The following is a 25,492-nucleotide window of genomic DNA, read 5'->3' as shown; positions in this document are numbered from 1 at the left end:
CACAAGTGTCTCCTCTTGAGTTTTAGCAGAGATCTCAGCAAAATCATACTGCTGGCTCACATATTCCATCTAGTTTCTGGACATTTGTCTTTTTTTTTGCTCTTTGAATGTATTTGCATCATGTGCTCATTAATATATGGTGAAATGTACAATTGTTTATGTTAATAAAACACTTTACTATGTTTACAAAAATGTACTCTAATTTATATTGATGTTCTGCAGTTAGATCATTCTGGAAAAAATGGCAAGCAGTATGGCATAGCGGTTAAGACCTTGGACTTAAAACCAAGTTGTGTGTCCAAACTCTGCTACTGACACCATGTGACCAAAGTGAAAGTCAGTTCACCTGCCTGTGTTCCACTTGAAAAATGAAAAGAAATGTAATGTGATCATATCTCAAATGTTGTAAGTCACCTTAGATAAAGGCATCAGTCCAATAATAAGGAAAAAAATATGGAGTCTTGAAAGAGATTAAAACAAGACCTGAAAAAGATCTCTCAAAACATATGCTTTTCAATCCAAATTCTCAATTCTGATTGCTTTTACATCAAGTGCATCTCGCGCCTCCCTTTTGTCTAAAGCTATTTCTCCTATGGAATTTTAGGAGAAACGTTTGTGACAAAGTTGATTGTTAAAAAGGCAGAATAGGGGCTCTGAGGCTAAGAATCTGTGCTGGCAATCGCGGTTCAAATCCCGTGAATGCCAGAAGTGATTCTGCAGTTGCTCCGTCCTGGGTATGACATTAATCTGCATCCAGCTAAATATGGGGTTTGATGGAAGGATTGGCACTCCAGTTCCTGTAAAACAAACTCACACTGTTCCACTCCATTGGAACTAACTTGGTGCTGAGATATCACCCGTCGCATGGCTGCACTCGGGTCCTGAGGTGGTTTGTCATGTGGTGTGTGCATCAACATGCTGTATCATTGTATGCTCCCAACCTCTCTCTCCTCTCTCTCTCTCTGATTCTTAAATGAAACATAAATTAGAATCTCTTAAGTCTCATGAGCCATCAAAGATCAACCTGTGAGCAGTAAAAATTTCCCATGGGATATTCCTCTTTCCAACATATACATCGAGTGCTCCATTAATCTAACCCCCCACCCCTATAAATTGCTCTTGCTTTTAAACAAAGCAGCCAGTGCAGTCTTTCTCCAGTCATCTAATTTCTTTTCCTCTCATCAGTTCCACCAACTAGTTCTCCTCCTCTTCTGCGAATGCATATCTTTCAGCGCCCCCAAGGGCCCACGTGTTTTACCTATGTTCATCTTACCTGATGCCTTCTTAATTTCTAGTCTTTGTATGTCTATCACTGGTTCACCTGCCTTGCCAGCTATTTCAAGATGCCTCCCACAATTTTTTGTATTTAACAGTTGCTCATAGTACTCCCTCCGTTCACTCTTAGTATCTCACTAGGTTTGCCTGATATTTCAATTTCTGGCCTTAATTACACTGACCGTTTCCAGATCTTGTTTTTTCTGTTTTCTTATCTCTGTCATCATACGCAGATAGTTTTAAATCCCACCATCTTGGGAAATTGTAATGACATCCTAAAGATATGAGAGTAAATCATTGCAAACCGTGCACAGCAGGGGAAATCTAAATGATGATTTTCCTTTGCACATTATAAAAACAAAAATATAAGAAAATATATTAAAAAATGTAATGTAAATGTAAACATCATAATCATTAATAGTTACAACACATATGAAATATTAACAGATAGAGATAGATTATGCATACTTTAGGATGACGTAAATGATACAGAGTTTCTTACCTTATCTCCCTTCTCTCCATCCATTCCAGGAATTCCATTCTTTCCTGGGTCTCCCATGATTCCCTAGAGTAAATGTATAAAGCATTACAACACGGCATTAATGCTTAAAAAAGAATAAATGAAATTACATTTTGTTATGCATGTTTTCTGCCTACTTACATCAGTTTCCACTTTTCAGTTGATAAAATCTAATACAGTAATGGCAAATGCATTTTTACAAGTAGATAAGTAGATGTGCCCATGTACAGAATGCCATTAGTATTTAATAAATAACAGATTCAGAAAAAGAAAAACTAAAATTGAATGGTGTAAATGTCATGGATATTTTTTATATTTTCAAAGTAAAGGACAGCACAGGAAGCAGAGGATGATGATGCGAGAAACCTCTTTAGAACTGGCCGATGTTACGAGTGGTGTTTCACATACGTCAGCACTGAGGCCACTGCTATTTTTAGTATATAAATGATTTAGATAGGAATATAAGTAACAAGCTGGTTAAGTTTGCAGATGATACCAAGATAGGTGGATTAGCAGATAATTTGGAATCCGTTATATCATTACAGAAGGATAGCATACAGGCTTGGGCAGATTTGTGGCAGATGAAATTTAATGTCAGTAAATGTAAAGTATTACACATAGGAAGTAAAAATGTGAGGTTTGAATACACAATAGGCTGTCTGAAAATCGAGAGTACACCTTATGAGAAGGATTTAGGAGTCATAGTGGACTCTAAGCTATCGACTTCCAGACAGTGTTCAGAAGCCATTAAAGCGGCTAACAGAATGTTAGGTTATATAGCACGATGTGTGGAGTGGAAGTCCAAGGAGGTTATGCTCAACCTTTATAATGCACTGGTGAGGCCTCATCTTGAGTACTGTGTGCAGTTTTGGTCTCCAGGCTACAAAAAGGACATAGTAGCGCTAGAAAAGGTCCAGAGAAGAGCGACTTGGCTGATTCCAGGGCTACAGAGGTTGAATTATGAGGAATTAAAGATTAAAAGAGCTGAGCCTATACAGTTTAAGCTAAAGAAGATTAAGAGGTGACATGATTGAAGTGTTTAAAATTATGAAGGGAATCAGTACAGTGGATCGAGACTTTTATTTTAAAATGAGTTCATCAAGAACACGGGGACACAGTTGGAAACTTGTTAAGGGTAAATTTCGCACAAACATTAGGAAGTTTTTCTTTACACAAAGAACGATAGACACTTGGAATAAGCTACCAAGTAGTGTGGTAGACAGTAAGACATTAGGGACTTTCAAAACTCGACTTGATGTTTTTTTGGAAGAAATAAGTGGATAGGACTGGGGCGCTTTGTTGGGCTGAATGGTCTGTTCTCGTCTAGAGGGTTCTAATGTTCTAATTTCCTTTTATAAACATAAAATACTCTTAAGTTATTTGGTTATATTTTAAATGTTACATAAAGGATATAAAACCAGAAATTTTTAAAATGACAGTTGATCTTTCAGTTCATCAAGATTGTTTGGTGATCTGCTCTAAGACAGAAATTAATTTGATCACTTCTTAAAAAAATGGGAGAATATCTTTGTGACACGCTATGAAGTGGCAAGGTTGGCACCACACTACATAGTGGGTCTTGTAGTTCGGGACCAAATGGGATCAAACTTGAGAGAATTAAGACAATTAAGACAAGGAGACAGACACAAAAAGGTGGCATTTTCCAAAAACAAATGTGGGTTTTATTTACAGGTGCACAAAAACACAAAAAAATAATGTCCTAGTTAAAAATAGTGGATGATATTTACAGTAAATTTGTCAGTCTGAAAATTAAAAATTAAGACAAAAATGTATATTCAAAAAACTGTAGTCTTCCTAAAGAAAGAAACCAGTAAGGAAGAAATTACTCAAAGCAAAGTCCAAAGAATCCCAAAAATATTCACAAGAAGAAAAAAAAGAGGTGTACAGTATATACAAGAAAAAAAAAAAAAAATGCACCAAACCCCAAACTATATAAATACCTCCACCAAAAAATACTACTACTACTACTACTACTAGGATATATCTGTATCTATTTATATACAAGGAATTAAACAGGCTAGCGGCCTTGTGTGTGCACAAGCTTGAGCATATCCCGACGCGCTTACATTCTGCGAAAGTAATTTTTTTTTTGTAACCTTACCTCGGGACATTCTCTTGGGATCCCCTTCTCAGACTAACACATGTATGCACAAAACTAACTGAACTAAAACACTCCGCACTCTGTTTCCAGCATGCCTGACCTGGAGGTGCCTGACCCGTTGACAGTACCACACCACGCATACCTGCCGAAGGCAAAATTAAAATTCCCTGTGGAAACGCACTCCCACACTTCGGCTATTAAAACAGGTAAGTGCTTTTTCTTTTTACTGCGTGAAAGTTGACTTTTGTTTAGATTGGTAATGCCTAGCAGGCAGATTACTGCAATCTGCTTCAATAGAATTTTGGGGCAGAATGTTCTACAATCTGACTAGCCTGCCTTTTTTTTTCCTTGAAAGTTTGGAAAGTGGTATTGAAAATTTTAAAATATTGCATATAACATATTTACTCTGAAATTCTTGTCAAATTAATGCTAAACTTTACAGTTCTAAAAAGAAATGCTCAATATTAACACATTCTACACATTGTTCAATGGACTGAAAACATGAAAAAGAAAAATATTTCTTAGTACACATTATATAAAAATAAAGATACTAAAACTGGAGCAATGGCAGGCATTGAGGACACCACAAAAACAATTCTGAAAGACTTAGACGTTCAGAACAGGGTGAACACTGGGAACATGCAGTTTAACACACGCAGGCAAAAGGAACATCAATTATAAATACAACATGGGAGACACTGTCCTACAGGAAGCAAACTCTGTAAAGCATTTAGGGGTTTATGTTAACACAACAATTTTATCATCTAAGCAATGTGCAGAAGTTAGTAAAAGGGTAAATAAAATTCTAGGTTATTTTGTAAAACCTGTTAAATATAAATCATGGGATATTATGCTGGAGTATTATGTGCAGTTCTGGTCACCACGCAACAAAGAACACCTAGCAGCACTTGAAGCTGTGCAGATGAGAGCAACCAGGCCTTAAAGACATATCCTGTTTGGACAGATAGGACAGAGTCGGAGAATTAAAACTGTTTATAGTCTTGAGCTGAAGAGACTGTGTGGGGACCTAATCCAGGGGCCTCTTTTATAAAAATTTGCATGGATTTCAGCGTGAAAATATGTGTACAGCAAAAAAAAACAAAAAAAAAAACAGGAAAATGTGAGCACCAAAAAAAAATTCAGATTTATAAAACCTGGTGTACAAACTTTTCTCACAATTTATCCCTTACAAGTCGCAATCGGCTTATAAATATTCATATGTGACCGTGCCTCAAATTCCACCCTGAAACATCCATATAAGAGCATGCTACCTCATACATATGCAATAACAATACTGCAGAACTTCATTGGTTGGTAGAGAAGCTTCCCTCCTAGCACATCATGACCCCACCACCTGCATTCAAGAGTATCTGGATGCGATGTGCAACTAAGAGCCACAAGATTACGTTCAATGTTTTAGTGCTTCTCCTCTATGTTCTGAAGATCTGGGAATGGTGTAAGGCACTAGCATTTGAGTGGGTAGCTACTATCACCTGACTCATGTAATGGCGTGATTGCTGTTAAAATGAATAGTACAGGACATATGAAACACTGAGAGTCCAGCCAGTTACCTTACCAATAAGCCATTCACCATGTACAGTATCAACACATTTGCTAAAGCTACTTTGCCTCTAAATAAATGAATTGTGGGTTGTCTCAGGCCACAGGGACATGGCTTTTATCAGACACATCTTGGCATGGCAGATTACTTGTGCATTAATGAATTGTAATTGCTCACAGTTATCAAAATCAGTTTCATTCTCACTAGGTGCCCTTATTGCAATAGTTCAGTAAATTGCTCTGATTACTTTAGAAGAAACAGACACTGCTGCAAATTGCATTTTTATTTTGGCAAAACATGTTATGTCTTGGGCAGCATGGTGGCGCAGTGGGTAGCTCTGCTGCCTCGCAGTTAGGAGACCCAGGTTCATTTCCTGGGTCTCCTCCCTGTGTGGAGTTTGTATGTTAAACCCCGAGTCCGCGTGGGTTAGGTGTATTGGCGATTCTAACTTGTCCCTAGTGTGTGCTTGGTGTGTGGGTGGGTGTGTGTGTGTGTGTGTGTGTGTGTGTGCGCCCTGTGGTGGGCTGGCACCCTGCCCGGGGTTTGTTTCCTGCCTTGTGCCCTGTGTTGGCTGGGATTGGCTCCAGCAGACCCCCGTGACCCTGTAGTTAGGATATAGCGAGTTGGATAATGGATGGATGGATGTTATGTCTTATGTTTACATGCCCATACCATACAAAAACTGTAAAGTATGGCTGAAATGCTTGTGACCTATCGGCCAGTTCTATGAGGAGTGACAAGAAATAGCAGATATTAACTGACAAAAAAACTAAAAAGCTCTTCAGTGCAAATATACAGCATTGGCCCATTTCATAGAGAACTAAAATATGGTTTGTACTCCATCAGTTTTGATTTGTCACATGTTTGTCACGTCAATGGACATTATAATAATGGCTCAAGTTGTCATAATGGTGTAAGTTGTCATTTAGCTTGCTTGCCTACATTTCACAGTTTCTATAAAATGTTGTGTAAATATTGTTTTTTTTTATAAAACTCAACGTTGTGTGGGAAGTTGCGTGCACACATTTCGTAAATCTGTTTGTGCATAGGCAAACTTTATAAATAAGGCCTCTTTAAAATTTGTAAACGCATTGATAAAGTAGATACTGCAGAATTCTTAAAACTTTGTGGTAAATCTTGTTCTCAAGTACACCAGTGGAAATAAAGAGAAAGTACACTTAGGAGCCAGGAAACATTTCATTATGCAAAGAGTCATGGAAACCTGGTGCAAACTACCATGGCATGTGGTTGAAGCAGAAACCTTGACAACCTTTAAGAAGCATCTAGATGACATATTAGGATGGGAGATATTAGGATGGCTTAGCTATTAGCTAAACAAACGAACCTGATGCTCTGGATGGACTCCGCTCATTTGTTAAGTTTCTTAAATTATGTTTTAAGAAAATTCACAATCACTGGAAATCTATATAAAGAAGGCTCTGCCCCAGAATGTACTACATCAAGTGATTAACTTTAATTTCCATTAGCAAATTTTTGTAATCCATTCTAATACGGGAATATTATCAGTCTTTCTTCTGAGGCCCTCTTGAACCTTGCTAATTCTAGCATGACAACGGTCACTCACCAATATAATTAAGGCCAGAGTAGATCATACACATATTTTGCTTGGCACACACATAACATTGGAATTGTTGATGTATAAATTGACGTGTTTTGTTTGTTGTACTTTCATAAATTTCGTAAAATGGTACTCCTACTCTGTAATATCACAGTAAACATCAAGAAACCTTATTCTTTTGTCATTGTAGTTCAATTCAGTGTACTTTAGATAGTCCCACAACATATACTCTCTACATAATTTTTAAGAAAACAGTATAATTATCATAATTGCTACTATATCATATGAAAGTTCTTTTCACCTTGCTCCTTTTATTAAGAAGCTTTTGTTTTGCCAGGTTCTTGTTAGTAAATAAACAAGGATGTGTTTAATAGGCAAACATTTGGGCCTAGTGTTTTTCTTGAACAATCTGAAGGAATATTTTGTGTTTTAGAATTTCTTTACTTCTTGTGTTATTGGCAAAGACATTTTTGCACATCATAAGATAAGTTTAGTGAGTCTAACATATTCAGTGTTTGGCCCGACTACTTAGCATTAAGTACTTTTAGGACAAATACCTATAATCATTATGATTGGAATTCTACAGTAAATGAAGCACATTTTTATAAATATGCCCAAGTATAGGCTTACCACATCCTTCTACCAGCTTCACATCACATGTCTAGTTTACCATGGCTTCAACGGGACAACATTCACATTTTATTCAGCTTACTTAACATATAGTAAACTTATTGTATACTCTGTTTAATTACAATAGCAAGATACTAAGATAAGGATTATGGTAAAAGGTTTAAGATTAACATGTTTTAGAGAACAGGGTATCTGAATGACAAACAACACTACACAATACATGGACATTAGTATTACTAACTGTAACTGTAGCAGCACTCCCCTTTTTTATTCATTTGTGCATAATTATGCATCTTTGTTTGTTACCATTGTTACTATTATAGTGTGTTACCATTTGTTGCCTTGCTGGACCCTATTAGAGCATGTGAATTATATGGTATCACCACTGTTATATGGAGAATGTGGACCTAAGATCTACAGACAATGAAAAATACTGTAGTGTTATAATATACAACTTTATATTTATTTAGAAAAGGTGTTACTATAGGGATCTGTAGTACTAGGGTGTTGTACCATGTTAGCCATTATGAATGTAGTGAGATGTCAAGCAAAATGACACCTTTTATTGGCTAACTAAAAAGATTACAATATGCAAGCTTTCGAGGCAATTCAGGCCCCTTCTTCAGGCAAGATGTAATCTTTGGCAATGTCTATGTAGAATTATTACATTTTGCCTCACTGGTTTTCTTCCAGGTAATCCAGTTTCCTTCTTTATTTTAAAGGCCTGACTATTCAGTGGACTGGAGACTTTAAATTGACTTCTACATCAGTATGTCTTTCGTTTCATGATATCCATGCAAAGCAACAATAATATAAGGGTAAACCAAAAAGTAAACGGAATTTGAAAATTATGCAGTAGCCACAATGTGTAGAAGCTGAAGCAAAACATTTGCGATGGCTTATGAGTATTTCAAAAGCACACAGCATAGCACTCTGCCGTTAGTCAAATGAACGTGGGCGTACCACAACAGGATTGTGCCATTGTTGAACAATGAACTGTAATGATTTCTTGAGTGCAGAGTGAGTGAAACCTGCTGAAATTCACCAAAGGGGTTTTAGTTCCAGGGTTGCTGGGACAAGAGGAACTACTGCGTGGAGCACTATTGCCTGTGTCTATGGCTTGAATAGAGTCTAGCCTCTGACCCCAAAGAAATTTTAAGGGCCTTGAAAGACACCCCAGGACTAGTAATGGAAACTTCAGACCAGAAGGACCGTGAGGTTAGAAATTCACAAGTATCAGGAAGAGCTCAGCTGGTGGGAAGAAGAAATGTCAGAGATGGTGAAAGAAGTATGTATGGGAGATGTAAAAGTGTGGTTGGAGGATATTATGGGTGAATGTTGTGGGCACCCCATGGCCTAGCCAGGGGCATTAACCTGTTTAAGAAAATTCTTCAGGGCATAGGTTATTTGTTTTTCTGTTTTGTTTAGTGCTTTATGTTTGATCCTTACTTTAACACTTGTCCATATGTTCTCCTTTTAAAGCAAAAAACAATTTTTGTACCTCTCAGTGTAATTGTTTTATTTTGTTTGTGTTTGAGAATACCCTCTACGGGCCATAGAAATATTTATTAAATGTTGAAGTTTTTTTCTGGGTAGAACTGGATCAGATTTATTAAAAGGATCTATCAGGATCTAACCGATTATACATTATGTATCAGTTCTTGGCTATGTATACAATGTTGTCCAAAAATGTTCAGACTTTTTAAAGGTTTTCATATATTGCTGGACCGCTAACCTGATATATATATTTTTTTTTTTTGCTGCAAAGTAACATGCCAAAGGAAATAAAAAGAAACATTAGTAGCTTGTCAGCAAATATCCTGAAGTATAAAATAGAAAAATGCAACTTGCATAAGTAATTTCTAAAACTTAATTCGGTTTACCAGATATGGATGTTTATGTCTGGTAACAGTAGGTGTCTTTCTTGTAATTCCTGTGAAAAGTAGATTATAGCAGGTCAGTAGAATGATTAACAGGCCATCTGGATGATTAAAGTAACACTAAGTGACTTATTTCTTAAATGTTTAAAAAAATGTAAGTGAATCCTAATGGGATATGTGTCTTCCTGTTGTGAACTAATCTACTTTCCCCTGTTATTCAGTGTTTTTGCTTATTTATTTTGGGGAAACAATCTGTCAGCATCACATACTGGTTATGAGTGATTCTCACCAATTCCTATTGACAGATTTGATTCAGTTCATTAATATTTCCAGGCTAGTGCTTTTGAACCACTATTTTCCAATTGTGATCAAATTCTCAATGGGGATAATGTTAGAACTTCACTAGACTCCCTTTGTTTATTCTGAACAAGCTCTAGTGTTGCTTTGACCCTGTACGTGGGATCACTTTCCACCTGGAAGTAGATCTTTTTCAAGTTTCAGACTTTGAATTTTGATAAAGCATATCAGTTTTAACCATTTCATGACAATTTAACGCCAATTTTGTGAATATCTCCAGAGAGGCCATAAATGCTTCTTTTTTGCCAGTCTTATATGCTGGGTATTGTTATGCAAGGTTTATGAACATAATTCATAATGTATTTTTAATGCCCAGTCAAGGTTAAAAAAAACAGTAACAGTAAACCGAAAGCTGTTACCAAAAGGAAGAATAAAAGTTATAGTTGAAATAAACATGCGGCATGGTGACGCAGTGGGTAGCGGTGCTGCCTCGCAGTTAGGAGACCCAGGTTCACTTCCTGGATCCTCCCTGTATGGAGTTTGCAGGTTTCCTCCAGGTACTCTGGTTTCCTCCCACAGTCCAAAGACATGCAGGTTAGGTGCATTGGTGATTCTAAATTGTCCCTAGTGTGTGTGTGTGTGTGTGTGTGTGTGTGCGCACCCTGCGGTGGGCTGGCGCCCTGCCCGGGGTTTGTTTCCTGCCTTGCACCCTGTGTTGGCTGGGATTGGCTCCAGCAGAACCCCGTGACCCTGTAGTTAGGATATACTGTAGCGGGTTGGATAATGGATGGATGGATAAACGTTACCAAAATTTGAACATCCACACTGACATGTCTAAGTCCCTAATTCAAAATAAAATATGAGAATTTGTTTCATCCCAATAGGAGAGCAAGTATATCACAACTGTGCCTTAAATAGAGATGGCTGTAAGTAACATCAGATGAAACATGACGCAGATCTTTTGACTGCAAACGACATGGCAACTGGCAACAATTTGGCTGTACTCGGGAAACTCAAAATAAAATGGCAGAAGATGTAAAAAAGTGTTTATAAAATATGTAAATCAAAAATAAAAGAACATAGGATAAATCATGGCAGTTCTGCTTCAGGCAGTAACTGTTGATTTCTCTGCAATTTCTGTCACAAACCTTGCCTAATATTCATTTTTGTACATTTTGTGTACATATACAGTATATTTTTAAAACTTTTTAAATTAGTATATTTGTGTTCTACTGATGTCCATTTGTGTTTTTTTGAATTGACACTGACATTTTGGAACATTATTTGCTTGGCCCATGGCCATATTTTTGCAGTATCTATGCTTGTGCCTGTAACATGACACATATTCTGCTTCTCTTAAGTTGCCAACTTGGTATTACTGTGTATGGGAAGTGAGACCAGAGATATTGAGATTAACGGAATCTGAGGATGAAAGCATTTCATCTACTCAACACATATTATGTATTGTAAAATGGATGATGGGAGGGCCAGTTGGCCTAGGTTGCCACAGTTATGACTTTATTTGACTATTGCCTGTTAACAGTGACACTGTAAAAAAAAGATAACATGGTACTTTAATTAATAGGCTTACAGCACTGGGGACATAACAGCAAATCAAACGTTTGGCTCCAAGAACTACTGTACAAATGGTCTTAAACATTTACCAATAACCCAGTGCCCTGTGTTGGCTGGGATTGGCTCCGGCAGACCCCCGTGACCTTGTGTTCGGATTCAGCGGGTTGGAAAATGGATGGATGGATGGATGGATGTATTGCTACAAATCCAGGCTTTCTATCCCAGACTGCCTTTTCACCTTGTCAAAGACAAGAAAAGTTTACTCAGTGAACAGTGGAACAATCATTTTGTCTTTGTGTAGTGCAAATACAGTACATGGCCGTTTGTTTCAGCTGTCAAGAGTCAGTGGTTGTGCTCAATGAATACAACCCGCAATGCCAATATAGATTTCAGTATAAAACCAAATACAGCCATTTGACAGGCTGGATGAAAACAGAATAAATCTCAAAACTGAAACATGGGCTGACAACTCAGCAAAATGTTTTTCTAAGGCAGCTGCAACTAAAGAAATGTCATTTAAATCCAGTTTTCAAGTGGCTAAGCTAATAGCAGGCAGTAAGAGACTGTTCATAATGTTGGGGGGATTGGAGGGGCTTTTGTGAAACACTGCCTGATTACAGTCGTGATGGAGATGTATTCAAAGAAACTTAGGCTTATGTTATGTTTCAGGATTCAAATTCTTGCTTAATTTTGATTCTAATGTTTATGTTAATATTGTTACCTACTTAGTTTCTGTGTATCTATGTATCTTTTGCTCTGTTCCATGTATTTTGTGAGTGGTTCCTTTGACAATTTTGAATGACATCCAGGTAGCAAAAACATTTGTGACCAGCAGGGTGCACTATAGGTTACTCAAGACTCTAGAACAGTGATGAGTGAAACAATTTTTGATTTGTAGAAAACTCAAATTAGTTTTGCATATGATTTCACAAATCCGAAAAATGAAACTCACTTGAGGTCTTAAAGGTTTTTAGGGGAGGACAACATAGAATATTGCTCACTAAAGCCCAGAAATCCATCATTCTCCCTCTCCTGTTTCTCGATTCCAGCAGAAGATGTTGAGGGCATGCATTGTCAAAACCTCATGGAGCTTCTGTCTCTGATGCATCTTTAGGATTGAGATCATCAAGATTGTCATTATAACTGGCATAGTCAGGATCATACTACCAAAAACTAAGAAAATGGCTACATGTAACAGGAAATTTGTCCAGTGATTTTTTTCACTTGAAATCTTTATTTAAATAATAAGTGACAGGTAGTCACATGCAGAAATGCTTTCCAGACATGTCTAGACTTTAGAGATATGATTAGATAAAGGTTCAATTGGCGGGCGGAATTATGGCCAGAGTTAACGGAATTGTGACCACAGAGTTTAGTTTTGGAAGGTGAGCAGGGAGTGCTTCATTGTACAGTGGATAAGTGGAGTAACCACCTCACTGGTAGTAAGAGACTCCTGTTGTCTAAGTAAGCCAATTAATGTGACAGGTCTTTGTTATTTTACCCTTTGTATGTGCTGTAATGTCTCTCTGCATCTTTTGTTGTATTTTTATCCTAATGTGTTTTTATTATGGGTTCTTAAATAGCTTACAAGCACACCCTACATTACAGTTTTGGTTTTACAGGTACTTTGCAGACATTGCCAAAAACGCACTGGACACGTGCTAAATTATGGTACAGACTGGATTTTGTACTCTGTTTTCAACCTACTTTTTGTGGGTCCTCCTCCACAGCAATATAATAACTATTCTAAAGAAATATTGATTTCCAGCCAACAGACAAGTTGCAAAGACCACCATGAAGGTCTGCAAGTCTTCCACTACTGTAGAGTTTGATGATAAGGTTTTTCATCATAGGTGGGTATTAAAAAGATGAAGAATAGTACATATACTGATGGGTCCAGTTAGCAGTCGAGTAAATCCAGGGGTCTGTAGTCCATGGTTTTCCATACATCTAAGGAAAGGATTGTCAAATAATTTATTTGTATATACTGCAGAGATGATAGCATTAACTATTAAATTGCAGTAGGTGGAGCAGGTCAAACCAATAACAAAACTTGCCATCATGATTTACTGCTGAATGTGTATTACATGATGCATGGCCTAATTGTATTGTATTGTATTGTATTGTATTGTATTGTATATGGGTATAATGATCCATTTTTTGGGTAGCTGCTTATTTTAGGGTTTGTGGTAATGTAAAGGCTGATGGTAATGCATAGGAGGGAATTAAAAATCCAGAGGTGGATACAGAAGTTAGAATTGGGAAGAAGAAGAAAGTAAAATCAATTTAAGGGTGCCTAGGATTGGCAGAAGTTGTGGGATAAAGGTGAAATGGGTAGGTGGTACTGTGAATTATGTAAATCAGTGTAATTGGTCATTGTTTAGGTAGAAATAGAAAACAAATGTGTGGTTGACAAGAGTGAGCTTTGGGCCAATGGTTAAACTCAGCTTAGCTACTAAGGAAAATATGGTAATGGGGTATGTGATATTTTTAAATTACTAACAGCTGTGGAAAGTGTTAATAGTACTGTGAGAAGAGTTAATGGTTATTAAAGAATATAATAGGAAGTACATCAGTATTTGGATTGAGGCATATATTAAGAGGTGCAGGAAGAGTCAATAAGAATACTGCATTTAGGGCTATAGTTGAATTTTTAGTGAAGAAAAGTCTGGGTGGTAGAATCTGATTTTTGCTATACTCCAACACATAAGAGCTGTAATACATTTTCCTGTAGGATTCAAGTCATAAATACAATAGACACGGAAGATATGTTAAATCTTTTAATTAAAAACTTAATTTAAAAAAAAAATCTGCAAATAAAAAGGAGAATATCATGTACGATTATTTATTTGGAAGTATGCAACCACATAGACAAACATAAAGGTTCAGTTAACATGAAGTTAATGGGTTTGCTGACCTTCATCCCAGGAGGCCCATCTACTCCAGGAATTCCATGATCCCCAGGAGAACCTTTTTCACCCTAAACAATATAAAATCAAGATAACGTGAGCTGTTAGTAACATATCGACAAGACATTGCTTTAAGATATAACTTAAAGATATATTTTGGAAATGTCATCATATAGTTTTTGAATACTTATAACAATACTGTTAATTCTACTAAAGGCTATCTGATCAATACTTTGACAAATTGCACAAATAAGGAGACATTCACATTTAATTTAATGAAACATGGTTTGTAATAGGCCATAGTCTGATTTCTCGAATGCCTTACACCTTGTTGACATTTGAACTCCAGCTCTTTGTTAAAAGATAAGCTCTGTTTTTTAAGATGTTTTGCTAGTGGTTCTTTTCAGGATGTTCTGGGAGACACACTAAGAATATGTACATTCTCAGCCAACCACTCACTTGCTGAAAGGTGAAAGTGCGCAAGCAATAATAAGCTACTGAGAGAAGTATCTGTCTGTTTCCTATGCTTCTAACAACCACCAAAAGAAAGCAACATCTTACAATAATATATAATTGTATGAATGCCAGACAGTCAAAGAAGGTTTAATGCAATTCAATTTTTTTAAATCAGATTGGTCTGATTATCTGTCGCTATGGTCAGTGTAAGACATAGCCAGTTTAAGAAGCACTTGAAGGTTAATGAATCAGTGAAGAACGCTTTACAAAAAAAAAAAGAGAAAGTTTTATTAATGAGTGGGTCAGGGAGCACATAAGAGTCAGAAGAATTTAACATGCTACTTTTTTTACAGTAGATTTTGAGAAAGACTAACATTAAGATGGAGGTTACAATATTAATGATTGGCATTATATTGCTTTTGGGAAGCACACCCCTGGTAGAAGCTATTACAAATGACAGACAGTCCACTATCCAGCATGAGTGTGTTAATATAGCTGGCATGCATTTTGATCGGGAGATCATCCATTACACATGTGCCAAAATCTTGTGAGTCAGTCAGTCAGTCAGTCATTCTCCAACTCGCTATATCCTAATACAGGGACACGGGGGTCTGCTGGAGCCAATCCCAGCCAGCACAGGGCGCAAGGCAGGAACAAATCCCTGGGCAGGGCATCAGCCCACCGCAGGGCACACACACCTGCACACCAAGCACACACTAGGGACAATAATAGGATAACCAATGCACCTAACCTGCATGTCTTTGGACTGTGGGAGGAAACCGGAGCACCCGGAGGAAACCCACACAGACACGGGGAGAACATGCAAACTCCACGCAGGGAAGACCAGGGAAGCGAACACAGGTCTCCTTACTGTGAGGCAGCAGCACTACCACTGTGCCTCCCCAAATCTTGTGAGGAACCAATACAATCTTTTATTGTGTGTTTTTTTTTTTTACACAGATCTAATATCATATTGTATTGCTTTTAGGTACAATATTACACTAAAAACTTTTTTTTTGTAAGCTCTGTTCTGCAATTTTTAGTTATGTTTAAAAAATATAGTTTAGTTTAAAAATTTACATTTTTAACTAATAAAATGTTTACTGAAACAGGACAGCGAGGAGGGTCCTGCCCGGCTCCCTACTCCTGACGTCATGCTTCCCCCTCCCCTCGGCCTGCAGCCTCTGTCTCTGATTAGCGCAAATATATTGCTCCTGAAAGCGAACTATGATTCTTAGTGCAATGAGAGAAGTCGCAAAATCAACCAAAATGTTCAAGCAAATTCTAGGAAAAAGCCTGATCTAAATCTGTTAAGTAGTTCTCTCATTCACTAGCTAAGTGGATGTAAAATACGTCTCGAGGCTGGCACATGAGTGAGGAGGACCCCACCTTAGCCTTCTGCATCTATCTCGGATTCATGCAAATAAATTGGTACCGCAAGCAAACCATGATACTTACCGTAATGAGAGAAGTCACAAAATCAACCAGAATGTTCAAGCAAATTATAGAAAAAAACCCGATCTAAATCCGTTAAGTAGTTCTCTTGTGAAAAGCAGACAAACCCACAGACAGATGTTGGATTTTATATATTGTAACAAAGGCGCTATATACGCACCTGACCCAACACAGATAGACACGGAGGCATGTATGAAACAACCAAAGACTTTATTTTTTCTTCACCCGTGGGTTCACGTCTTCCCCGTGACCCACAGGCAATACACAGTCCCAAAGCACAACAAGAACCAAAACACAACTTTTTCTCTTTTACCACCACTCCTCCTCAAGCTTAGTCCTCCTCCTCCCGACTCTGGCTCTCAAGTGTTGGTGGCTGGCCCCTTTTATAGCCCACCCGGAAGTGTTCCAGGTGTTTGACCACCTGGTCCCAATTGCACTTCCGGGTGGGCCTGAAGACTCGTCCAGCCCGTCTGTTGAATCCAGACAGCCCCCCCTAGCGGCCACCTTGGGACCCAACCAGGCTGTGGAGGACTCCATCTCCTATGGAGTCCTGCGGAAGGTTGGTGAATCACCATCGGCCAGGGAGGCTGCCACCAATACCTCCACCAAGGAAGGTATTGAGCTGCCCATGGTTGATCCCCCAGAACATAAGCAGCAGGGACGTCCCGGCCGGGCATGGGACCCGACCGCTCGTCACAATATATATAGAGATTTTATTTTTGCACACACAAACAAAAATGAACTTAATCTTACAAGGACAGTTAAGAAAATGTATCATTTTAAAGGTTGGGACAGGAAAATTCTTAAAACATCAAAAACTTAATTGTTTGGGAAGTGGACATACTCAAACAGATTGTAGAGTTTGAGCAAATTCATCCATCATGTTGACAGCCAGCCATTCTGGTGTATGTAATAATCATGTGTTGCAAAATTCAAGCATGGAATTTTATAATAAATATGACTCGCCTGAGCAGCAATGTCAGAAGAGGGCAAGAGCAATGTCAAGAGGAGAAGACAGAGAGAAATCATGAGAGGGTACCAGCAACATACAACTGTTGATGATCGTCAGCTAAAACATTTCACGAATATTGATTGCTAAATCAATGTCGCCCTGGGACATTCATCTTTGACATCTTTAACTTTTCTTTTTCTAAAGACTATATATCCAGACTTTGCTATCCACATTTTCTTTTATGCTTTTCTCTACTGGTATTATTGTTCTTTAATAAATACCATGGCTTTTAACTTTGTATACTTTGTCTTCATATCTAGAGTGTCTGAAGTAATAAGGCACATTTTTTAGAGCACCTGGGGCAGTGAGGAAGTGCCATATGATCTAAGCTGCAAGGTTTATCGAGCTGAGGATGAAGAGCTCTGTCCAATAATAAACAGTGCATTAAAGTAAGACATTCATTGGCTGATAAATGGCCTATAGCCAAGGATGTTGAGCCTTTGTACGTTCGAATATATTCTTGGAGATCAAAAGTAGTATTTAGGTTTGAGATACTGTATATCTAAGACATGGTACGTTATTCGTGCCTATGAGAAGTACGTCTCTTGGAGTACTAGGGTAAGCGGAATGAGCATGTGCTATTTATACGGTACTTGTGTGGGTTAAATTGCCAGGAAATAAAGTGCATGTGTATACGTCTTGCATATGGTATGTTTGTGGTTAGTTTCTTTGTGCATGCGTATATCTATGTGTGTGTGTGTTAATCCTAAGGTGCAACAGTAGACCAACCCGATAACAAACCTGACGAGTTCACTTATCCCTGAAGAAAATAGGTAAAGGGTAAGTAGAGGGAAATAGCACAATAATACAATGAGAAGTAAACAACTTTCCTTAGTAAGACTGACATATGGTTTAGTTCATCAACATTAAAATAATAAGTTCTTTCTTTAATAACTCAGAAAACAAAATGTATTTATCAAGATCAACTACAGAAGACATTATTTGAACATCTTTAAAAGATGTAGTCTTGTTGCTTTTAAGAGCCACATACAAAGATGGGTGAAACCTAACCTTTGAAGATTAACCATTGTTTAACTCCCTTCAAAGAAACAACTGAGTGTTGTGAATATTAGTACTGGTTTAACAAATTTTACTTTATTATTAATTTTTACTGTCTTCCAGCTTTTTGTGATGCTTTTCACTGACTTAGACATATTGTTTATCATCATTAGTTTGGCTGCTATCGCACAACTAATACCATTTTCTGCATTACGTCACTAAGCAGTGTACCTATTTAAGATGGTGTTGCAGAAGAGTGCTAAATTCTGGTTTTGGGACATCAAGGGAAAACATATAATTTTCCTCAGAATTCATTTTGATTTAGGAATCTGTGCTGTTAGAACATACCTTTGAATTCTTGGCAAAGATTTTTCAACTAAGGCTTTGTTTTTTGTTTTTGGTTTAGATGCTCTCTCATAAAGAGGCAGGCCCATTCTTTGTCCTTTGTAGAATGTGTGACTGGGAACATATAAAGCACAGAGAACAACCTGGTACCTTTCCATCCATAGCTTTGTTTATTTCCTTCAACTATTTTATATGTATAACAGTCTGCCTATGGAAAGTGCATTTATGGTACAATATGTTAATTTATCAAAAAGCTTTTATATCACAACAAACTTGTATATGCAGATTGCAAAGAGACACTGATAAAAGTAGAAACAAACAAACACGCCTCTCCATATTTCTCCATAGACCAGCATAAGTTTTAAAACTTACTTTTATTCCATCCAGTCCAGGAGCTCCCATGCGGCCAGGTAATCCTCGAAATCCCTAAAGGCAAGCATAAAGTGTATTGGCACAAAAAGCCTGGGTTTAAAACTGGTTTGTCAATGATGTTCAAACATAATCTGTTGGACAAGTAGGCAGTGATGAAAGTAAAATTTCTTATTATCAGTAAAGCAACACTAATGCTTACCTTATTTTATTTAAGCTTTAGTTATTTCTATAGGTTGACTTGTATTATGAAATATATTATTCAGTTTGCTGGGGATGATTGTTTAAAGACATTAATGACATGACAGATACCTGTCATAGTTACATTTATGTTGTAATAAGAATTTTAAATATGTTAAATTTTATTTAGAGTATATTTTGATATAGTGTATATGTTTGGGACTATCATGGTTATAACCTATTATAAATCAAAGTATTATTATTAAAATTGAATTAGACAGATAAATTTTAAAAAATCAACTACAGTATTTTTTGTAAATAAATTTCTGCTCCCGGGTATAACAATTGAAGAACAAAACAACATAATTCCACCTCTTTTAATTATTAATTATTCTGGTCAGATTAAGGACCATGAGGTCAAGCCAGTTTTGATAAATTATGTGTGCAAACTAGGATTATTATCATTCCCAGAGTGGGGCACTGGTATATTGCAGGGCAATTTAGATTTGTATTTTTGAAAAATTAAATACCCATTTAAATTTTGAATACCACACAAAAACATGCTTAAGAGATAAAAATAATTTTATGTTTAGTTATCACATCTGGATTATGGCTTTCTAGACGTGATCTTAAATGTAATACTACATTAGATAATGAGTTGTGTTTTAAACTGTAAATAACTGACCAAAAATATAAGTGCTCACAAGAAACAAGCTCAGTTTAGCACATTTATGACAACGTGTAATCCAGTCTATAGGATTAAATGCAAAGTTAAAAAAAAATAAAGAGGCAGAATTATTTTTCATAAAGCGCTGTTCATCGCTACATCATTTATTCCCCTACCTTTACAACTGCAATTTAAACATAAATCAAACCAATATTTAGTCCTTTCTTTTAAAGGATATCTTGTATAATTTTGGAAGCAGAACTTGCTTCATTAATTATTTGGGTTTATCTTTTAAAAAAGTATCACAAACCTTTAACTAATAAATTAAAGATAAAAATTAATATTTGTTTAATGCAAGGTTAAAACATTTTATTTGTTTGAGTATATGGTAATGGAAATAAAAAGGAAAGGGGAAATTTGATTACCTTTTCTCCTTTTTCTCCAGGATCACCAGCCAATCCAGTATCTCCTCTTTCACCCTAAAATGACCATATCAAGTAATACATAAGAAAGTGAGACATGCAATTAAAAAAGGTTTTTATATCTGTAAATGAGGACTTTAGCTGTTTCAAGCACAAGTCCAAACAATGGTTACCCTGACCAGAGCTGACGGACAGTGTAATCACTAAAGTCAGTAAGTCGACCTTAAAGTTTTGTTTATGTTTAAGTCATATTCATTACCATTTGTTTTACTGTATCATTTAAAATGCTTCTGGAGGTTGTGAAAAACCTTCATTTTAAAATTCCAAACAACAAAATTTGAAACATTTTTTTTTTGTTTTCATCCAAGGATTATTAAACCAAGCTATTTGTTATTTCACTCCATATCATGTTTGTTGTCTCAGGAGCATCCAGTGTTCAGAATCATAGGAAGAAAGACCATATGGTACTAGAATTGTCACTTTCAAGTATACATCCATCCATCATCCAACCCGCTATATCCTAGCTACAGGGTCATGGGGGTTCGCTGGAGCCAATCCCAGCCAAGGCAGGAAACAAACCCCAGGCAGGGCGCCAACCCACCGCAGGGTGCACACACCCACACACCAAGCACACACTAGGGCCAATTTAGAATCGCCAATGCACCTAACCTGCATGTGTTTGGACTGTGGGAGGAAACCCACGCAGACACGGGGAGAACATGCAAACTCCACACAGGGAGGACCTGGGAAGCGAACCCGGGTCTCCTAACTGCGAGGCAGCAGCGCTACCACTGCGCCAGCGTGCCGCCCTTACAAGTATACATGCACACAGTATATAATAAGGGAGTGTAGGTAAAGCAGCCTGTCAGGATCTTCAGCAAGTTTAAAGTATTTTGAATAGTTGGTACTATTTGGTAATACTGTGAATTCTCTTCTGTGCTTCGTTTTATTTATTTCTTCCATTACTGAATACTTTAGGCTGTTTTTACATGGCATCTTGTATCTTATCTGTATTCTTTCTGTACTTCATCTAAAAATAATGAGAAATCTCTCTTCAAAGAAATTAATAATGTTTTGTTTTTTTTGTTTAATAATGACAGGTTTCCAAGTATTCAAAACTAAAGCTTATGTTTGTCACTCTAGTGAAAATTCAGTTCATGTAGTTCATGGATTTTAACTAAAATGTTCACAGGTATTTTTTGTAAAGAAAAAAAATCATCTTCTTAGCAATAGCTTTTTTGGCAATGCAATTCTGGTTTAATAAAGGGCTAAGTATACATAAAACCCATTTTGGAATATGCAGTGCTGTACTCACTCAAATAAATTGAAGGATTTATTGACTTTGAAAAAATATTACAGAAAATTAATTAAGGATTTCTGTACAATGGTTTCTCAGATCAATTCAATAATTCACTGTGTGGTTAGAAAAAAGTAAACAAGAATTTATTCAGTTAAAAATCTCTTCACAGTTGCAGTTGCTCTGCGACATACTCATTCTCTTTTCTTATTTGAATTAGAAGACGATGCATCGAATATAGTGGTTAAGATTGTGTTCTCACAGTGGTTTATGGATACTGGGAAGGTAAATCCTCGTAGATGTCTTCAGAACAGTATTATTAGGTAGAGGATAAATTAGCATTGGATGAATAGAAACATTGCCCAGAAAGTGTTGAAGTACCATCTGTTAAGCCAGTTATGAAAATGTGAAACAGCCTGAAATATTCGCAGCTATACTTTATAAAGTCTACAAAACTTTCTTAAAAATATCATGGGTGGGCAGATACGATTTGTTCGCGTAAGAATAAGAATGTGTTACTGCTGAACAAATTCATTCTGCTTAAAAATTTCTTTCTACTGTGAATGCTGTTAAATTATGAATACTATTCAAAATACAAAATATACTATTATTACCTGATGCGTTCACATCAAACAATTTTTAATGACTCAGAGTTATCATGACATCCAGGTATTCAGAAGTGTAAGTACCTAGTTATATGCCATACCTTAGATAAAAATGTAAAAGAATATTTCAAGGCCTGCTCCATATGTAACAGAACTAAATCCATTCACCAGCTCTACACCCTTAGCAGAGTCCTGGAGGGTGCATGGGAGTTCGCCCAACCAGTCTACATGTGTTTTGTGGACTTGGAAAAGGCGTTCGACCATGTTCCTCGGGGGATCCTGTGGGGGGTGCTCCGGGAGTATGGAGTACCGGACCCCCTGATAAGGGCGGTTCGGTCCCTGTACAACCGGTGTCAGAGCTTGGTCCGCATTGCCGGCAGTAAGTCGAACCCGTTTCCAGTGAGAGTTGGACTCCGCCAGGGCTGCCCTTTGTCACCGATTCTGTTCATAACTTTTATGGACAGAATTTCTAGGCGCAGCCAGGGTGTTGAGGGGGTCCGGTTTGGTGGACTCAGGATTGGGTCACTGCTTTTTGCAGATGATGTTGTCCTGTTTGCTTCATCAGGCCGTGATCTTCAGCTCTCTCTGGATCGGTTCGCAGCTAAGTGTGAAGCGGCTGGGATGGGAATCAGCACCTCCAAATCTGAGACCATGGTCTTCAGCCGGAGAAGGGTGGAGTGCCCTCTCAGGGTTGGGAGCGAGATCCTGCCTCAAGTGGAGGAGTTCAAGTATCTCGGGGTCTTGTTCACGAGTGAGGGAAGAATGGAGCGTGAGATCGACAGGCGGATCGGTGCGGCATCCGCAGTGATGCGGGCTCTGCATCGGTCTGTTGTGGTGAAAAAGGAGCTGAGCCATAAGGCAAAGCTCTCAATTTACCGGTCGATCTATGTTCCTACCCTCACCTATGGTCATGAGCTATGGGTAGTGACCGAAAGAACGAGATCGCGAATACAAGCGGCTGAAATGAGTTTCCTCCGCAGGGTGTCTGGGCTCTCCCTTAAAGATAGGGTGAGAAGCTCAGTCATCTGGGAGGGGCTCAGAGTAGAGCCGCTGCTCCTCCGCATCGAGAGGAGTCAGATGAGGTGGCTTGGGCATCTGATCAGGATGCCTCCTGGATGCCTCCCTGGGGAGGTGTTCCAGGCACGTCCAACCAGGAGGAGGCCCCGGGGAAGACCCAGGACACGCTGGAGGGACTATGTCTCCCGGCTGGCCTGGGAACGCCTCGGGATTCTCCCGGAAGAGCTAGAAGAAGTGGCCGGGGAGAGGGAAGTCTGGGCATCTCTGCTCAAGCTGCTGCCCCCGCGACCCGACCTCGGATAAGCGGAAGAGAATGGATGGATGGATGGATAAATCCATTCACTGCTAACTAGAATGACAACATTATCCATTGCAATTACCAGGCAAATCACAATCACAATAATTTTATGAATATTATTACTCTTGTGTAATAGTTACACTCTATCAATTCTGTTTTAGATTTTACTGTATATCTTTTTTATTGGTTCTTCTGCCTTTTCTTTTTTGCACCTCAGTTTTTTTTAAACTGTGTAATTGCTCTCTATATAACCACAACTAGGCTTTCAGGTTACTGTTAGGATTTTTAGGACTTACAGCACTTGTTGTTTCTTTTGACTATATCTCTGTCACCATAAAATATCTTGGTTACACTGCAGTAAATTTTGGATTAATGCCACAGATTTTCAAAATCGTTTTCTTGAGCACAGTATTCAAATACTGCAATGTTTCTGAAAAGATCTTTATGATGTTGTTACTACCTAAAAACAAAAATGAAATTGTACACTCCTAGGATGATGTACACCAGTGCGATCTTCTGACACTGGCCTTCTCATCATTCTGAAGTCTCCCTACCCAATTAATTCTCCATTAAAGTTCATTCTTCTCCATAAGATTCTTTGTGGTGAACAAATAATTAGTTTTGAAAGTTACCTTCACATGCAATTAAAAATAACAATAAATTAATGTAGAGTTTGCTTTGACTTCTCTGGTGACATGTACTGGGATAAGAGACAAAAACACAAGACGACTCAGAGCCTGTTCTGCTCCCTTTCTAGGAGGGGACTAGAATTGTGTCACAAATGAATCATCCCAGAAGGGAGCCCACATGTGCAGGAGAAAGATCAAGAGAGGAGGCACTTTTGATCACACTACTCACAAGTAAATAAAAGCAGTACATAGTATGGTGTTCATTTTAGGATAGTGTCATTTTTCATTTCTCCAATCATCAAACGAGTACTATAGAGGGGGAATGCAGAAAAGAACACTCACAGAGGGTGACTAAATATTCTTACTGGGAATTTATTAATTAAGAACCTTTATTATTTTTAATGGGGTGCTAATTTAAGTTTTCCAAACACCTCCTGGAAGACACTTGATTGTGCTAGACATATCTTCGAATCATTTAAATGTAAATGCAGGTATCTAAATAGCAATACGGCCTAACATATTTCACTCCAAACTGTAATTAAAATTGTATGCTATGATTTTTGACCTTTTGAAGATACCTTTAAATTATGTTCATATATGTTAAAAAGAGTCCCTGTGCCATATTGCAAGCAATTAGAACAATAGTTGGAATGATGAAAGAATGCTTTGTTTTATATGTACAAAAACTGCAACATTTGTGCAAAGTAAATTGCAACAAATCCAGGTTTTGCTCAAAATTCCTAATAAGCCCTCAAGCGCAAACATACAGAAGCACAGAGCTCCAAACAATCTTTGATTTCATAATGGGCTTTCTACAACAGGGCTGCCACTTCGACAAGATTAAAAGTAGCATGCATAGGGTTAATAAAAATATGTAAGCTGTGTTCTACACGAGAAACTGAAAGAGGCAACCTGCGACTGTCATGGATATGCACAGTTCTGTTTGTTTAGGTAATATTAACTTCTCTCTGTAAAGTAATCAGATGTACAAAAAGTGAGAATGTTATGAATGTGACTTGAAAAGCTGCAGAATGGCAGTAATACAAAGAGTATTTGCTGTTTTGTGATATTTGTGTGGCTTCACACTCACACAAAACACAGAAATCTATTGGCCCACATGATCATTCCTTTATTTCACAGGTTTTTAAAGGGTTGTCTCTACAGTAATTAAATAAGGTAAAAATGTACGTTAAAGTTTATGACAATGAGTGTTGTTTTTCTCATTTTCAAGTGATTATATATTTTTGTGTCAACTTAGTCAGTCATTGTCCAACCTGCTATATCCTAACACAGGGTCACGGGGGTCTGCTGGAGCCAATCCCAGCCAGCACAGGGCGCAAGGCAGGAACAAACCCCGGGCAGGGCACCAGCCCACCGCAGGGCACGCACACAT

At 37.7% G+C, this 25,492-nt stretch overlaps 1 protein-coding gene across 1 annotated transcript in view; it reads right to left on the bottom strand.

The window, feature by feature from the left end:
• The window catches only part of col7a1l (collagen type VII alpha 1-like), a 548,766-nt gene that overhangs the window by 58,393 nt on the left and 464,881 nt on the right, over nucleotides 1–25,492 (bottom strand). The window contains exons 97-100 of the mRNA XM_051929632.1: nucleotides 20,257–20,310; nucleotides 18,988–19,041; nucleotides 14,357–14,419; nucleotides 1,778–1,840 (exon numbers count right to left, since the gene is read on the bottom strand). Coding sequence (XP_051785592.1) covers nucleotides 1,778–1,840; nucleotides 14,357–14,419; nucleotides 18,988–19,041; nucleotides 20,257–20,310 — 234 coding nt within the window. The remainder of the gene's footprint in view (nucleotides 1–1,777; nucleotides 1,841–14,356; nucleotides 14,420–18,987; nucleotides 19,042–20,256; nucleotides 20,311–25,492) is intronic.

The sequence above is a fragment of the Erpetoichthys calabaricus genome, chromosome 1 (assembly GCF_900747795.2).
Source record: "Erpetoichthys calabaricus chromosome 1, fErpCal1.3, whole genome shotgun sequence".
Lineage (NCBI taxonomy): Eukaryota > Metazoa > Chordata > Cladistia > Polypteriformes > Polypteridae > Erpetoichthys > Erpetoichthys calabaricus.
The sequence above is the reverse complement of the archived record's forward strand: the minus strand, read 5'-3'. Positions and strand labels throughout refer to the sequence as shown.